The following is an 18255-nucleotide window of genomic DNA, read 5'->3' as shown; positions in this document are numbered from 1 at the left end:
GATCAGGGCTCCAGGTGCTTGGTGCTGTACCTAGTAATAGACATTCCCTGCCTCAAAGAGCTTCTAAAAAGACATCTAGAACTCTAAATAGACAAAAGGTGGGAGGGGAAACTGAGGCATAGAGGGGGAAAATGACTTGCTCACAGTCCCACAGCCAATCACCAGTAGAGCTGGAAATAGAACCAAAGTCTCCTGACACCCAGTGTCCTATCCACGCTGCCGCTCTGAAGTGAAAAACCCTTGGATTTGTCTTGAGGATGGTTGCTCCTAGCTGCCATTACTACTGGATGTCATGGGATGTACTGTTAGTGGTATTCTCTAGGGGATAAAATAGTGATGTTAATAAGAATAGTGGTAATATACTGGCTGTCCAAAACATGAGAAGCACACCAGAGCCTTTTTGCATTGTTTTGTCAGCATGATTCAACCAAGAGACATTGGGACTACATTCCATAGAAAATAACTTGGCGTGGGGGTGGGAGGAAGCAACAGTGAAGAATTGTAAGTTACATCTTGCACATAGTGGCGCATTGAGAAACTCTGGACTTCCATTTATTTCATGTAGATGCTTGTCCCTGCCAATCCCCATGCCCGGCTCTCCAGTTGATTTCTAGAATTCTTATTCTGAAAATAAGGGATTCGACCCTTGGCTTTAGAAATCAGGGCTTCTGAGAATAATGTGTGCAGTACTAATTTATATTCTGATGGCACATGAACCTAGGTCTGAATTTCAAGCAGGGTAAGCAAAGGTGTGGTCCTTGATTTCCATTAATGCATGAATCAAGACCTAGATCCTACACTAAAAAATTCATGCTTCAGTGGTGTTTGGCTTGGCAGCCAGCAAACCAGGACAGCTTAAAGGAACTAGAGTGCACTAAAAGGAAGAAAGGAGTGTGCTGACGGGGCCCTCTAACTGGGTGTAACTTGAAAGGAAAGCTTAGCCTTTCATTAGCATAAAGAGCTCTGCCTGCCAGCTCTGGGTGTGGCACAAGTAGCCATCTGCTGGAGCTGTGCAATTGCATTCTGTCTCTCTGTGCTGCACAGAGGAGCATTTGGTGAGCTGTGTTCCTTGAAACATGGAACATTTGGTCAGCTTTCTATGCACAGTCCAGCCTCAGTCGTGCACTACAGACTTTGTTTATATATTCGTATGGTGCTTGGGTGAGAGTCCCTGAAGGACAGCTCTGAGAGCATACGGATCTGGCCAAAGCCCAGCCTGCTGTTGGTCCCAGCAGCACAGAGCAGTAATGCTTGTGTAGACAAGCTGCCAACAGCTTTTCACCTGCAATGTGCCAAGCTGGGACGCCTGCTGCATGAATGGCAGAGATGCCAAGGACCAGATGTTCCTGATGACTTAAGTCGGAGCTGTCGATCCTCCCCTCTTAAAATTAGGCACAAGGGCTCCACTGAAATCAATGGGGGTTTGCCATTGTCTTCAAATGGGGACGGGGATTTCCCCCGAGATGTCTCAAGTGGACACCTCAAATTAGGCCAGACCCTGCACTCTGATAGGCCTGGGCAGACCGTTTTGCCTGTGCAGAGTTCCCTGGACTGACTGGTCTGCCCAAAGGGATCAGACTGCCGGATTGGGGCCTTAGCACTCTAAACCCGACCTGCCCCATCTCTGTCCCTTGCCATGGGTACTGGCCATGTGCAGCTGTCATTTTGCTTGGTATGGTATTGACTATGGCATTAAGGGGAGATTTCAGTAGGTATTTGGTGTCTCAGTTCCCACTAATCAATGGCACCATTTCGGGGGAGGTGATTCACTTGCTCATACTTCCACAGGCCATGGAGCTGGGGGTGGCCATAACCCAACCACTAGTAAGCAGTGGTCCTGTACTAAGTCCAGAGTGTCGCTCTGGCTGTGTGGGCACACCACCACTCAAATTTGACCTGGCTGTCCCTCCTTCCAGACAGAGGTGAGGCTGGGCCAAATGGCATTGTGACCTGGTGTATGGGGAGTCTGTTCCTGTGCGGTGGAGCTTAGGGGAGGCTGCCCAGAATTCGACATCTGACAGCACTGGTTCATGCACTGTGTGGGTAAGAGAGTGGGGAGACTCCCTGGCTGAGGGAGACCCAAGTCCCTGTGAGGTGCGGGCGTGGGAAGAGACGGAACAGGGTCCCTGCTGGGGGGGCAGAGACCAAATTCCCCGCTTCCCCCAAGAAATATCTGAAATGGCACCATTGCTGCTAATGGACCCTTCTCAGTAATGTTGACGAGCATTCCTACCTGTCAGGAGGCTGGGTCTGTATTTCAGAGGGGATGGCCTGATGCACAGTTTAGCTCTGGGTTCCCTGCCAGTTGAAGACTAATGAAGGGCTCTGTTCTGCCACCCTTCCCTCTTCCCCTGTTGTGCTCAGTGCAGGGGTGTTACTAGTCAGTGTGAAGAAGGGTGGCAATAGGATGCCAGTGATACCTAGCTCTGACAGCCACAGTTCTCAAAGCGCTGTACAAAGGAGGGCAACATCACTAGCCACATTTTATGGATTGGGAAACTGAGGCATAGGGCCGTATGGTGACTTGTCCAAGCTCACCCAGCAGGTCAGTGGCAGAGGTGGGGGGTGGAGAGGAAACAGCTCTCCTGCGTCCCAGTTCAATGCTCTGTCCCAGGGGTCGGCAACCTTTCAGAAGTGGTGGCCGAGTCTTCATTTATTCACTCTAATTTAAGGTTTTGCGGGCCAGTAATACATTTTAACGTTTTTAGAAGGTCTCTTTCTATAAGTCTTTAATATATAAGCTATTGTTGTTTGTAAAGTAAGTAAGGTATTTAAAGTAAGAAGCTTCATTTAAAATTAAATTTAAAATGCAGAGCCCCCCGGACTTGTGGCCAGGACCCGGGCAGTGTGAGTGCCACTGAAAATCAGCTGGTGTGCCGCCTTTGGCCCCTTCTCTATCCATTCGGCTACGTAAAACCTGGCCCTGATTTTGCTAAAACATGGTAGCTCCATGGGTTTGGAAATGATACTCCCTTTCATCCCCCTTTCCTCGGCTCCCGGTGCTGCGGGATAATTTACAATGCTCCCCCTGAAGACTGGGTTGAGTTGTTTGTTTGCGCTCTCCGAAGGAGCTCGGGACCATTCTATTTATAGCTTTAAAGCTGTTGGGCAGGACGCTCCAAGGGATCATCTGGAACAAGTAAAGGAATTTATTGGCACCCATGCATTTGTAGCAATGTGATTTTTTTCCAGATAAAGATGGTGGTTCTAATTAGGGCTGTCAAGTGATTAAAAAAATTAATTGCAATTAATCGCACAATTAATCAGACGGTTAAACAATAATAGAATACCATTTATTTAAATATTTTTGGATGTTTTCTACATTTTCAAATATATTGATTTCAATTACAGCACAGAATACAAAGTGTACAGTGCTCACTTTATATTTATTTTTGACTACAAATATTTGCACTGTAAAAAACAAAAGAAATAGTATATTTCAATTCACCAAATACAAATGCTGTAGTGCAGTCTCTTTATAATGAAAGTTGAACTTACAAATGTAGAATTATGTACAAAAAATAACTGCACTCAAAAATAAAACAATATAAAACTTTAGAACCTACAAGTCCACTCAGTCCTACTCAGACAAACAAGTTTGGTTACAATTTGCAGGAGATAATGCTGCCCACATCTTGTTTACAGTGTCACCTGAAAGTGAGAACAGGCATTCGCATGGCACTGTTGTGGCTGGCATCACAAGATATTTACGTGCCAGATGCACTGAAGATTCATATGCCCCTTCATGCTTCAACCACCATTCCAGAAGACATGCATCCATCTTGATGATGGGTTCTGCTCGATAACGATCCAAAGCAGAGCAGACCGACACATGTTCATTTTCATCATCTGAGTCAGATGCCACCAGCAAGGTTGATTTTCTTTTTTGGTGGTTCACGTTCTGTAGTTTCCGCATCAGAGTGTTGCTCTTTTAAGACATCTGAAAGCATTCTTCACATCTCATCCCTCTCAGATTTTGGAAGGCACTTCAGATTCTTAAACCTTGGGTCGAGTGCTGTATCTATCCTTAGAAATCTCACATTGGTACCTTCTTTGCGTTTTGTCAAATCTGCTGTGAAAGTGTTCTTAAAACGAACATGTCATCATCCAAGACTCTTACAGCATGACATATATGGCAGAATGTGGGTAAAACAACAGGAGACATACAATTCTCCTCCAAGGAGTTCAGTCACAAATTTAATTAACGCATTATTTTTTTAACAAGCATCATCAGCATGGAAGCATGTCCTCTGGAATGGTGACCAAAGCATGAAGGGACATGTGAATGTTTAGCATATCTGGCACATAAATATCTTGCAATGCTGGCTACAAAAGTGCCATGTGAACATCTGTTCTCACTTTCAGGTGACGTAAATAAGAAGCAGTCAGCAGTACCTCCTGTAAAAGTAAACTAACTTGTTTGTCTGAGCAATTGGCTGAACAAGAAGTAGGACTGAGTGGACTTGTAGGCTCTAAAGTTTTACATTGTCTTGTATTTGAGTGCACTTATGTAACAAAAAAAACCCCTACATTTGTAAGTTACACTTTCACGATAAAGAGATTGCACTACAGTACTTGTATGAGGTGAATTGAAAAACACTATTTATTTTATTTATCATTTTTACAGTGCAAATATTTGTAATAAAAAATAATATAAAGTGAGCACTGTACACATTGTATTCTGTGTTATAATAGAAATGAATATATTTGAAAACCTTGAAAAACATCCAAAAATATTTAATCAATTTCAATTGGTATTCTATTGTTTAACAGTGTGATTAATCGCAATTAATTTTTTTAATCACAGTTAATTTTTTGAGTTAATCACGTGAGTTAACTACGATTAATCGACAGCCTTAGTTCTAACTGTAGTGGGAGAGGCCCTCTGATTCCTAATCACACTGCTTGCCGTGGCATATTTAGCTTGAATGGATAGTTTGTATTGCCCGAGCAACTGGTGTGTGAAGTGTGTTTGTCTGAATGGTTCTTGTTTGATCATTTTTCCTGGATGCTTTTTTGTTTGTAGTTTGTTTTTTGGTTTTGGGTGTGGTTTTTTTTTCTCTGTAGGGGCCTGACATTAGGCACCCACCTCTCCTTTAAAAACCTTCCCATCTTGCTGCAATAATCAGAAGAATGTTGCTCTGTGGACATTGAAAGGTTACTAAGAATTTATGGAGCACTAATCTTATTCCCCTTAGTTATGGCAATAACTCACCATGTGTTTACACAGGAGGGGCTGCCTCAGCCAGAATACTGCCTGGAGAGCTCTCCGCACCAACCCCCAGCATTGCCATGTGCTCTGCTTGACTGTAGCCCTTTCACAAGGAACTGTTATGAGGAGGCTGGAAAGCCGGACTAGAGGGAATTAACCATTTCCAGTGCTTAAACGTCTCGTCTGAGGAAACAACCATGGATCCAGCTCTAACACTATGAGGCACTCTGGGTGTGCCCAAGGGAGTTAGGAGCATAAGTCACACTGATTTTTCAGTTGGACTCATGTTTCTAACTCCTTTTGGCTGTTTTTAACCTCCACCCCTTGTCTTTATCTTCTGGGTATTCTGCGTTTCTGTATTTTATCCTTATGTCTCTGAAGGAGGCAGGGATTCTGTTCTTTGCTTGGCCTGTGCTAGCTACTGGAAAGGGCTGTGTGCATTCCCATTACATAGAATGGTGGAGTTTGTTACAACAAAAAGAAAAGGAGGACTTGTGGCACATTAGAGACTAACAAACTTATTTGAGCATAAGCTTTCGTGAGCTACAGTTCACTTCATTGGATGCATCACGAAAGGTGCATCTCTAAGGTGCCACAAGTACTCCTTTTCTTTCTGCGAATACAGACTAACACGGCTGCTACTCTGAAATTTGTTACAACAGTGAGCAATTTTTTGGATGCCCAACTGGAGATGCCTTAGAACAATGTTCCTCTGAAATCAGGCTCCTAGGTGTCTCTTGTTAGGCACCCAAATCACTAACGGCATTAGAAAATGGGGGCTGATATCTATGTTGAATCATAGCTTCCAAGACCCCACATTAGGGAGCCATCATCTAGTCTGACTTCTGCACAGGCCATTAAACCCCACCCAGTTACCCCTGTGTGGAAAAAATATAAAATAGTCAATTTAAAAACCTGTGTAGAAAGAGTCCTATATTTGCAAAGTGTAGCAGGAAATATCAACATTGAAATTGCCTCTACCAACTTAACTCTGCCCCATTATGTGTGTATGCTAGGAGAGAAGGCCCAGTACTTGGGTATGGCTGAGCCGTGCTCATGCAGAACCCAGGTGGTGAGGGGACAAATCTGGCTGTATGCTGCCTTTGCATTAGCATAACTTAGAGCAGCCTCAGAGTTGCTCTAATTCACGCTAACTATTAATGGCTCTCTACGGACTGTTGTGCTGGCTGGGGATCCTTCCCACCACACCTCCTATGGCAGAGGGGATTGGAAGGGGTGTTATGGAAGTATGTCAGCCCTACACTAGCAGGGATTCTCCTATACTTAGGGAAGCTCTCCCGCCTGGATCTATCCCTGGGCATTAACCAGATATTGTGCTTTCCCCAGAACTCTACCGGCGGGTTGGACAGAGTACTAGCAATGCACCAGCTGCTTGGCTTTTCTCTGTAGTCCCTCTGTGCGGCGTGTAGGCAAAGAGCACCAGCCTGGATCCCATTCCCCTGCTGCTCTCACAGGGCCCCGCCCAGCCTGCTGACTGAGGCTGAGTCGGGCCTAGCAGACACAGTCTGTATTTGGGGCCATGAGGAGCCAGGCATTTCCCCAGGGTTGTGCAGGCAAGAGGAGTCACTTGCAACAATGGCCCTTTTGTAGGGTGCAGCGTGCTCTCCTTCATTCCCTGCCCCCCTCTTCCCCCCCACACCCCCCGCGAGGCATTGGAGAGGTGGGAGCCAAGCCATGTCTCTGTCTACTTAAAGCTTCCTTTGCGGGGAAGCACCCTCCCTTCCCTGCTTTCCCAGACTTGTAGCCCCTTCACTCAGGGAAGCAAACATTTCCCTGCCCGTATTTGACCTTACCTGAGAGTGCTGTGCCACCCCGGGAAGAATTCCCCTCCTCTCCATTAGCCACCCCCTCCTCAACTTGGTCCCAGTGGGGCTGCCTCTCCTCCTTGCAGATAGTCCTGAGAAAGTGTGTGTGTTGGAATGGGAAAACGAAGGAAGAGCTTTCCCCAGCCCCCTGCCCTTTGCAACATAGGGACCTGTGGCCCATGTGGCCCATGAGCTGGGGGAGAAGGAGCATTTTGGCGGCATCCTCTTGTGAGTTTGAGTCCCAGGCTGGAATTCTTTTTCCTGATTTGGGCCAGAAGATTCTGTTTTCAGGGCTAGCATCAAGACACCCACAGCAGCCACTCTGCCCCCCAGCCAGGGGTGATCAAGACCCTAGCCCCCATTCTTGCCCCCTGATCAGTTTTTTATGGTGTTTCCAGTTCTGCAGGGGTTTATTCTGGAGGGGTTCTGGACAGTAAAGCACTTTGGGGCATGTGACACCAATCTCCTCCTGGGATGTAAAAGGACTAGACCATATTCTAAATAAAGCCTTGTTATTTCCATCTGTCAGTGACAGATTCTAACCCAAGCACCTCCAGAACCCTCAGGTCCTCTGGGGCCCAGCAGGGCACCATGGCTGCTTGCCCCTATGCTGAAGGGGAGGCACCCATTTTGCAGTGATGCGTAACTCCACCCTCCCATCTGACAGCTCTGTGGACAGCTGCCCATCGGGGCAGTGGTGATAACCCTGGGGAAAGCAGTGAGAAAGGGGCAGGGCAAGGTGCCTGACCATCTCTCCTGAAATGGAGCTGCAACCCTGTGGCCTAGGGACAGGCAGTGCAGCCAAAAGCTTCACCCTTTTCCTCTAGGGCATTTGGGGAGGGGTGCAGCAGAGATCCCCCATTGGCTACTCTCCCACCCCTCCAGCCAGGGATGATCAAGACCCAAACCCCCAGTCTTGACCCCTCCATGCCTGCCCAGGGTTAAACTCCAGGAGCAGGAAAGCCTATTATGTGATGTAGGAGTGGGTCTCTGCTCTTGAGGCATTGCATCATTGGCCATGTTCTCCCCTCTTGCGGCATTAAAGCAGTGCTGTGCTCTATTCTGCTAGCTTGACGTGGGCCAGGAGTTGGTCTCTAGCCATCACTAATTAATTCTTTGAAAGGCCAGCTTAAAAAAGCAAGTGACCTTGGAATACAGTGAGCTGCCAAGATCAAGCCATGAGCCATGCCTGACTGTCCTGGAAGTTATGGTTGCTGGTTGGTTTTGATGAGGTGGAGGGAATATGCTGGGAAAATGTACTGCCTCTTTGGAAGGTAGCTTGGCCTAGTGGCTAGGACATGGACTGAGACTAACGAGCCCTGGGCTCTGTTGCTAGCTCTGCAGCTGGCCTGCTTGGGGGCCTTCTCCATATGTCCCTGGGTTTCCCCACCTGTAAAATGCGGATAGTGATACTGACCACCTTGTAAGGCACTGTTGGGGTCTACCCCTGGAAAGTGCTAGTTATGGTTATTTGATTGATTACTATTGTGTGTCATTTGAGCCCCCAGTAGTTCCAGCTCCTGACTGATATCTTGGGACACAGGTGTATTTGCATTTCAGGGTCAGATCCTGTGCAGACAAAACTCCCTTTTGGCCATAATGAGGGTTTCCCATGCAGAAGCGGCACCCTTCTGTGTGCTGAGAACACATATGGCCCAGTTCTCCCATCGGTCACACCCTGATGGAATTGCCACTGGAGTCCATGGACGCTGCCCTCCTGAGACTCTTTGGCCCTGTTAAGTGTTCTCTGGTTCTTGTCGGGTAGCGGAGGGTGCAGAGCTCAGTGACAGACACTCCAGTTGTCACTAAAGGAGAGGCAGATGCCAAAAGAGCTGAGATGTACAAGCAATGCCACTGATGAAGAGGGAGCGGCCCCTTTGTAATGCCTCTGCTCCTTGCCCTTTGGCTGCCAGGAAGAATCTGTTTGGACTTGGAGGAGGCCATGGGTCTGCTCCAGAAATTCAGAGCTGGACAGGAAGGAGGTGAGGCAAATGCACCAGCCTCTCCACCTGGTGGCAGCAAAGCCCAAATCCGACCTTCCAGCAGGCCTTGCTGAAAGCTGAGCGCAGCCTTGGAGCAGCCTGGAGGGAACTGGTATCAGCTGGCATTGCTGCTGGGTCATGCACAGAACACTGCTGAGTGATGGGCTGATGATATAAGGGAATGCATCGCTCTCTCCTATTAGAAGCCTCAAGATTTGATTGGTCTCACAGCAAAGGTGAGATGAGATTGGTCTTGCTCCTGTCACTTGGGGGTATAGGCAAAGCTGTGCCATGATGCAGTGCTCTGTAAGACTCAGTCCTAGACTAATGGGTGTGGGTCAGGACTGCCAGGGATCAGCAGGAGGCCCAGCTCTGGCATGGCAGAGATGTCTGAGGTTCAGGTCTGCAGCTGGAGGGGCTGGAGCTGGAGTGCAGGGTCAAGTGCAGCAGGTCAGCACTGAAACGTCTGTGGGGCTCTGAGTGTGAAAGGGCTGAGCAGCTCTCCGCTGTGCTGCGGCGGCTGCTGGGCAGATCCCCATTCCAGCAGCCAGCCTTGAACAGGGAGAGAAAGAAAACCTCCCCCTCACGCTTCAAGATGAATCCCAGCCTATTTCAAGGGAGGAAGTGAAAGCCAGTGAAAGCCTTCCCTCCCGGCGACGCATGAACGATCCAAGTGAACTGGGCACTGCTTGTTTAAACTGCTGTGGCTGCTGCAGTTTTCTCAGCTGTTGCTCCTTCCTCTGGCCCATCTCCGGCAAGAGAACAGAGCCCGGTTTGTTCTGTCCTCCTTCCCAGACCCCCAGGCTATGGCTCTGCAACCCGCCCCTCAGTCACAGCCAGCGAGGGGCAAGGCGGGCAGCAGAGCGAGGGGGTGGCAGGGAGGGGCGGCCATTTCCTGGCAGGGCCTCATCACGCTGTTTTTCATCTGCAGCCCATCAGCACCTAAGTGAGGGGCAGTCTGTGCTTCAAAGGGCAGGAAGGGGAAAAGCTCAAATGTTTATGGAAAAAACTCTCTCAAATAAGAATCCAGCCCATGCCCTGCAGCCATCAGGCCATTCAGTCAGCCACAGCAAGGGAAGGCAGCTCTCTACTACAAAAGGTCAAAGTATGAAAGAGTCACTCAACAGCTTTTAGGGAATGGTTTATGTTAGGCCCTTTGGCTCATTACCATAGTAATGAGCACCTCACAATCTTTACAAAATTCCTGGGAGGCGGGGCAGTGCTAACACCACATTGTACAGACAGAGAACGGAGGCACAGATAAGCTAAGTGACTTGCCCAAGATCACACAGGAAGTCTGTGGCAAAGCAGGGAACTGCACCCAGGTCTCCCAATTCCTAGGCTAGTGCCCTACCCACTGGGCAATCCTTCCTCTCTCACACTGGCTGTCTCTTTCTCCCATGTCTAATTCTTCTTCTTCCCCTAACAGGTAAACAACAATGGAATCATCTCTTTCTTGAAGGAGGTTTCCCAGTTTACGCCAGTTGCTTTCCCAATCTCCAAAGACCGGCGTGTGGTAGCAGCTTTCTGGGCTGATGTGGATAACCGACAGGCAGGCGAAGTGTATTACCGGGAAAGTAAGGACCAGACCATCTTGCAGAGAGCCACCAAGGACATTGGACAGTATTTCCCTGAATTCCTGGAGTTCTCTGCCCTATGGGTTTTTGTGGCCACTTGGCACCGGGTGACCTTCTTTGGAGGAAGTTCCTTTTCTCCAGTGAGTTGTTGGCATTCAATGCTGGGTGGAAGATGGGATGGGAAAGGGTCAAGGTATGGAGTCCTAGATTATACTCTCTGAGTTGCCCAAATTAATTAAATTTGACCTAGATAAGACCCCTCAGAGTCTAGAACTCAAAGGCAGACCCCTCTCACCTGCACAGCTGCACTTAGGAACTAAGAAACTGTGTATATTAATGAGGGAGTTTATATCAGAAATTTCATGGGAAGAATGTGAGTCATAATTTGGAATAATTTAAGAACACCTTACTACATGCCTAAAAAGCCACAATCGAATCATAGAATCATACACTATCAGGGATGGAAGGGACCTCAGAAGGTCATCTAGTCCAACCCCCTGCTCAAAGCAGGACCGATCCCCGACTAAATCATCCCAGCCAGGGCTTTGTCAAGCCTGACCTTAAAAACTTCTAGGGAAGGAGATTCCACCACCTCCCTAGGTAACTCATTCCAGTGTTTCACCACCCTCCTAGTGAAAAAGCGTTTCCTAATATCCAACCTAAATCTCCCCCATTGCAACTTGAGACCATTACTCCTTGTTCTGTCATCAGCTACCAATGAGAACAGTCTAGATCCATCCTCTTTGGAACCCCCTTTCAGGTAGTTGAAAGCAGCTATCAAATCCCCCCCTCATTCTTCTCTTCTGCAGACTAAACAATCCCAGTTCCCTCAGCCTCTCCTCATAAGTCATGTGTTCCAGTCCCCTAATCATTTTTATTGCACTCCGCTGGATGTTTTCCATGTTTCCACATCCTTCTTGTAGTGTGGGGCCCAAAACTGGACACAGTACTCCAGATGAGGCCTCACCAATGTCGAATAGAGGGGAACGATCACGTCCCTCGATCTGCTGGCAGTGCCCCTACTTATACATCCCAAAATGCCATTGGCCTTCTTGGCAACAAGGGCATACTGTTGACTCATATCCAACTTCTCATCCACTGTAACGCCTAGGTCCTTTTCTGCAGAACTGTTGCCGAGCCATTCGGTCCCTATTCTGTAGCGGTGCATTGGATTCTTCCGTCCTAAGTGTAGGACTCTGCACTTGTCCTTGTTGAACCTCATCAGATTTCTTTTGGCCCAATCCTCCAATTTGTCTAGGTCCCTCTGTATCCTATCCCTACCCTCCAGCATATCTACCACTCCTCCGAGTTTACTGTCATCTGCGAACTTGCTGAGGGTGCAATCCACACCATCCTCCAGATCATTTCTGAAGATATTGAACAAAACCGGCCCCAGGACCGACCCCTGGGGCACTCCACTTGATACCGGCTGCCAACTAGACATGGAGCCCTTGATCACTACCCGTTGAGCCCGACAATCTAGCCAGCTTTCTATCCACCTTATCGTCCATTCATCCAGCCCATACTTCTTTAACTTGCTGGCAAGAATACTGTGGGAGACCGTCTCAAAAGCTTTGCTAAAGTCAAGGAATAACACATCCACTGCTTTCCCTTCATCCACAGAACCAGTTATCTCATCATAGAAGGCAATTAGATTAGTCAGGCATGACTTGCCCTTGGTGAATCCATGCTGACTGTTCCTGATCACTTTCCTCTCTTCTAAGTGCTTCAGAATTGATTCCTTGATGACCTGCTCCATGATTTTTCCAGGAAATGAGGTGAGGCTGGCTGGACTGTAGTTCCCAGGAACCTCCTTCTTCCCTTTTTTAAAGATGGGCACTACATTAGCCTTTTTCCAGTCCCCCCGATCGCCATGAGTTTTCAAAGATAATGGCCAATGGCTCTGCAATCACATCCACCAACTCCTTTAGCATTCTCGGATGCAACGCATCCGGCCCCATGGACTTGTGCTCGTCCAGCTTTTCTAAATAGTCCCAAACCAGTTCTTTCTCCACAGAGGGCTGGTCACCTCCTCCCCATGCTGTGCTGCCCAGTGCAGTAGTCTGGGAGCTGACCTTGCTCGTGAAGACCGAGGCAAAAAAAGCATTGAGTACATTAGCTTTTTCCACATCCTCTGTCACTAGGTTGCCTCCCTCATTCAGTAAGGGGCCCACACTTTCCTTGACTTTCTTCTTGTTGCCAACATACCTGAAGAAACCCTTCTTGTTACTCTTAACATCTCTTGCTAGCTGCAACTCCAGGTGTGATTTGGCCTTCCTGATTTCACTCCTGCAAGCCCGAGCAATACTTTTATACTCTTCCCTGGTCATTTGTCCAATCTTCCACTTCTTGTAAGCTTCTTTTTTGTATTTAAGATCAGGAAGGATTTCACTGTTAAGCCAAGCTGTTCGCCTGCCATATTTACTATTCTTTCTACACATCGGGATGGTTTGTCCCTGTAACCTCAATAAGGATTCTTTAAAATACAGCCAGCTCTCCTGGACTCCTTTCCCCCTCATGTTATTCTCCCAGGGGATCTTGCCCATCAGTTCCCTGAGGGAGTCAAAGTCTGCTTTTCTGAAGTCCAGGGTCTGTATTCTGCTGCTCTCCTTTCTTCCTTGTGTTAGGATCCTGAACTCGACCATTTCATGGTCACTGCCTCCCAGGTTCTCATCCACTTTTGCTTCCCATACTAATTCTTCCTGGTTTGTGAGCAGCAGGTCAAGAAGAGCTCTGCCCCTAGTTGGTTCCTCCAGCACTTGCACCAGGAAATTGTCCCCTACATTTTCCAAAAACTTCCTGGATTGCCTGTGCACCGCTGTACTGCTCTCCCAGCAGATATCAGGGTGATTGAAGTCTCCCATGAGAACCAGGGAGTGCGATCTAGTAACTTCTGTGAGTTGCCAGAAGAAAGCCTCGTCCACCTCATCCCCCGGTCTGGTGGTCTATAGTAGACTCCCACCACAACATCACCCTTTTTGCTCACACTTCTAAACTTAATCCAGAGACTCTCAGGTTTTTCTGCAGTTTCATACTTGAGCTCTGAGCAGTCAAACTGCTCCCTTACATACAGTGCAACTCCCCCACCTTTTCTTCCCTTCCTGTCCTTCCTGAACAGCTTATATCCATCCATGACAGTACTCCAGTTATTTGAGTTATCCCACCAAGTCTCTGTTATTCCAATCACATCATAATTGAGGAAGAAGACCTAGGTTAAAAAATCAACCTGATTTAGAGAAGAAGTGAAGACAGTGATTTGGAAGAAGAGGGAAGTTAATAGTAACAAATATAAATCAGAAGTTAGGAACGTAGAAAATTGATAAGGGAACCAAAGAGACATGAGGAGAAACGTATGGCCAGCAGCATTAAGGACAATAAGAAGCCATTTTAAAGATATATTAGGAACAAAAAGAATCCTGACAAAGGTATTGCTCCATTACTAGATGGAAATGGTAGAATTATCGATAATAATACAGAAAAGGCAGAAGTGATCCAAAAATATTGCTGTTCTGTATGTGGGGGAAAAACAGATAATATAGTCTCATCATATGGTGATCTTTCACTTCCTCTAGTATCTCTGGAGGATATTAAACAGAAGCTACTAAAGTTAGACATTTTTAAACTAGCAGATCCAGATAACTTGCATCCAAGAATTTTAAAAGAGCTGTCTGAGGAGACTGCTGGCCCATTAATGCTGATTTTCAATAAGTCTTGGGGCACTGAGGAAGTTCTGGAAGAAAGCTAATGATGTGTCAATTTTTAAAAAGGATAAATGGGGCTACCAGGGTAATTATAGATCCGTCAGCCAGACATTGATCCCAGGCAAAACAATGGAGCTGCTGATACAGGACTCGATAATAAGGAATTAAAGGAGGGCAATGTAACTAATTCAAATCAACATAGGTTTATGGAAAACAAAGCCTGTTAAACTAGCTTGATATCTTTTTTTGATGAGATTACAAGTTTGATTGGTAAAGGTAAAAATGTTGACATAATATGCTTAGACTTCTTTGAGAGAGTCAAGGTGAGTGAGGTCATATGTTTTATTGGACCAGCTTCTGTTAGCGAAAGAGACAAGCTTTCAAGCTCACACAGAGCTGCTCTTCAGGTCTGGGAAAGGTATTCAGATCATCACAGCTAAATACAAGGTGGAAGAGATTGCTTAACATAAGGACTTAACACATATTTCAAGGGGCCATTCAAGGTGCAGTGGCCTGTTAATGCTCCGCCATTCATAGAGGGGGAAGGAAGGGGGAAAGACAGGTGGGAGGAGTTGTTAATGGGTTGTTGTAATGAGCCATAAATCCAGTCTCTGTTCAGTCCATGGTTTTAAGTGTCTATCAAAGTTATGAATTCGCATGTAGCCTACTAACAGCCCCCCCCCTTCCAAGCTGCCTCACTTCCTTTTCCCCCTGTAACTGGAGGGGAGTTAACGAGCAACTTCACCTTGAATGGTATTCCTTGAAATATGTTAACTATGTGGGGTTAAGAGGCTTGGGGAGGCTAAACCTCCCCAAACGGGGCAAAAAATGCCAGATGCAGCACACCTCCCTTTGGAGGCACGCCACCTGCTGCCTTTGGAGCACCACAGCCGGAAGCTCCCAAGAAGTGTGTGGGGGGGGCCACCAGTGCCTGGACTGTGGCCCCACCTACGCACCGTCCCCTTTCCACCCTGAGGCCCTGCTTCCACTCGGCCTCTTCCCCCGTGGCCCCACCCATGCTGTGCCTCTTCCCCACAATGCCCCGCCTGCACTCCGCCTCTTCCGACCTTTGTTCCATCTCTTCCCCTGAGGCCCCACTGCCTGCTGCTCACTCCTCTCCACCCTCTTCCCACCCACCGTTGCTCACCCTTAAGGCAGGAGGGGGTTGAGAGGAGCAAGCAGCAGGTGGGGGGGTCTTATGGGCGGAGAGGCATGGGTGGGGGGCCTCTGGAGAGGGGGCAGAGAGGAGCAAGTTGGGGGAGCCTCAGGGGAAGAGGCAGAAAGGGGGTGGGAAAAGCAGAAAGGGGGAAGTGTCTTGGGGTGCAGCCAGGATAGAGTGAGGGGTGGGGCCACAGTTCTTGCACTGGTTGGCCCCACACAAACACTTCTAGGGAGCTTCTGGCACTCATGCCCAGCCTCCCCAAATGCAAGATTCACGCACTACCTATGCATAGGGTTGCCAATTTTGGTTGGATGTATTCCTGGAGGTTTCATCACATGAATCTTGCCCATATGCTCAGGGTTTAGCTGATCGCCATATTTGGGGTCAGGAAGGAATTTTCCTCCAGGGCAGATTGGAAGAGGCCCTGGAGGTTTTTCGCCTTCCTCTGTAGCATGGGGCAAAGGTCACTTGCTGGAGGATTCTCTGCTCCTTGAAGTCTTTAAACCACGATTTGAGGACTTCAATAGCTCAGACATAGGTGAGGTTTTTCAGGAGTGGGTGAGTGAGATTCTATGGCCTGCGTTGTACAGGAGGTCAGACTAGATGATCATAATGGTCCCTTCTGACCTTAGTATCTATGACATAATCTTTAATTAAAGATTAATCTTTCATTCCTGGTGATTCCAGGACAATGCTAGAGGACTGGCAACCCTACCTATGCTTATGCTAAACAATCTGTTCCATCTAGTATTTAGCTGTGACACTCTGAGTACGTTTCCCAGACTTGAAGAAGAGCTCTGTGTAAGCTTGAAAGCTTGTCTCTCTTACCAACAGACATTGGTCCAATCAAAGATATTACCTCACCTACCCTCTCTCCAGTATCTTGGAACCAACATGGCTACAACAACACTGTAGACTTCTATAAGGCATTTGACTTGACATCACATGACATTTTGATTAAAAAACTATATATAACTCTATATATAATATTAATCCATTTCATGTGTGCCATGTTGAAAAGTGGCTAACTGATAGGTTTCAAAATGTAATTGTAAGCAAGAAATTGTCATCAAGTGGGTGTGTTTCCAGTGGAGTCCCATGTGGATCAGTTCTTAGCCCTACATGGTTTAGCATTTTTATCAATGATCTAGAAGAAAACATAAAATCAAATATTCACTGATAAAGTTTGCAGATGACACAGAAATTGGGGTGGTGATAAATAATGAAGAGGACAGGTCACTGATTGAGAGAGATCTGGATCACTTGGTAAGGTGGGGCCAAGCAAACAATATGTGTTTTAACACTGCTAAATGTAACTGTATACATCTGGGAACAAAGAATCCAGGCCACACGTATGGGATGGAGGGTTCTATCCTGGGAAGCAGTGGCTCTGAAAAAGATTTGGGGGTTGTGGTGGATAATCAGCTGAACATGAGCTCCCAGTGTTATGCTGTGGCCAAAAGAGCTAGTGTGCTCCTGGGATGCATAAACAGGAGGAATCTTGTGCAACTGGTGCTGGAATACTGTGTCCGGTGCATAATTCAAGGACACTGGTGAATTGCAGCCACAAGAATGATTAAAACAACGAGGAGTCTGGTGGCACCTTAAAGACTAACAGATTTAATTGGGCATAAGTTTTCGTGGGTATAAAACCCACTTCTTCAGATGCATGGAGTGAAAATTACAGATAGAGGCATAAATATACTGACACATGAAGAGAAAGGAGTTACCTTACAAGTGGAGAACCAGTACTGACAAAGCCAATTCAATCAGGGTGGATTTGGTCCACTCCCAATAATTGATGAGTAGGTGTCAATACCAAGAGAGGGAAAATTGCTTTTGTAGTGAGCCAGCCACTCTCAGTCCCTATTCAAGCCCAAATTAATGGTGTTAAATTTGCAAATTAATTGTAGCTCTGCAGTTTCTCTTTGAAGTCTGTTTTTGAAGGGTTTTTCTTTTTTTTTTTTTTTTGTTAAGTATGGCTACTTTTAAATCTGTTGTTGAATGTCCAGGGAGATTGAAGTGTTCTCCTACTGGCTTTTGTATGTTACCATTCCTGATGTCTGATTTGTGTCCATTTTTTCTTTTACATAAAGACTGTCCGGTTTCGCCAATGTACATGGCAGAGGGGCATTGCTTTCACATGATGGCATATATCACAGTAGATGTGCAGGTGAATGAGCCCTTGATGGTGTGGCTGATGTGGCTGGGCCCTCTGACGGTGTCCCTAGAGTAGATATGGGGACAGAGTAGGCAATGGGGTTTGTTAAAGGGATTGTTTCCTGGGTTAGAGTTTCTGTGGTGTGTTGTGTAGTTGCTGGTGAGTATTTGCTTCAGGTTGGGGGGCTGTCTGTAAGCAAGGACTGGCCTACCTCCCAAGCTCTGTGAGAGTGAGAGATCGTTTTCCAGGGTAGGTTGTAGATCGTTGATGATGTGCTGGAGAGGTTTTAGCTGGGGGCTGTACATGATGGCCAGTGGTATTCTGTTATTTTCCTTGTTGGGCCTGTCCTGTCGTAGGTGACTTCTGGGTACCCATCTCTCTCTGTCAATCTGTTTCCTCACTTCCCCAGGTTGATATTGTAGTTTTAAAAAGTCACCTATTACAGGACAGGTCCAACAAGGAAAATAACAGGCCGCAACCCATCACAAGCAAAGCCAGGAGGGATGCATTCAGCTTTCTCCATAGTTTCTCAGTGCTGCTGCTGGCTTAGTGTCTCCCCTTCCTTAGCCAGCCACTCCACAGAGCTATCTGCAATGATACCATCATGCTCTTAGTCTCCACTGGCCCAAGAAAC

At 47.0% G+C, this 18255-nt stretch overlaps 1 protein-coding gene across 1 annotated transcript in view; it reads left to right on the top strand.

Annotated features, from left to right (window-relative positions):
* SNED1 (sushi, nidogen and EGF like domains 1) overlaps positions 1-18255 on the top strand; it is a 115570-nt gene that overhangs the window by 40785 nt on the left and 56530 nt on the right. The window contains exon 2 of the mRNA XM_077826480.1: positions 10450-10737. Coding sequence (XP_077682606.1) covers positions 10450-10737 — 288 coding nt within the window. The remainder of the gene's footprint in view (positions 1-10449; positions 10738-18255) is intronic.

The sequence above is a fragment of the Eretmochelys imbricata genome, chromosome 9, assembly GCF_965152235.1.
Source record: "Eretmochelys imbricata isolate rEreImb1 chromosome 9, rEreImb1.hap1, whole genome shotgun sequence".
Taxonomy (NCBI): Eukaryota; Metazoa; Chordata; order Testudines; family Cheloniidae; genus Eretmochelys; species Eretmochelys imbricata.
Note: the sequence above shows the minus strand (reverse complement) of the source record. Positions and strands in the feature narration are given on the sequence as shown.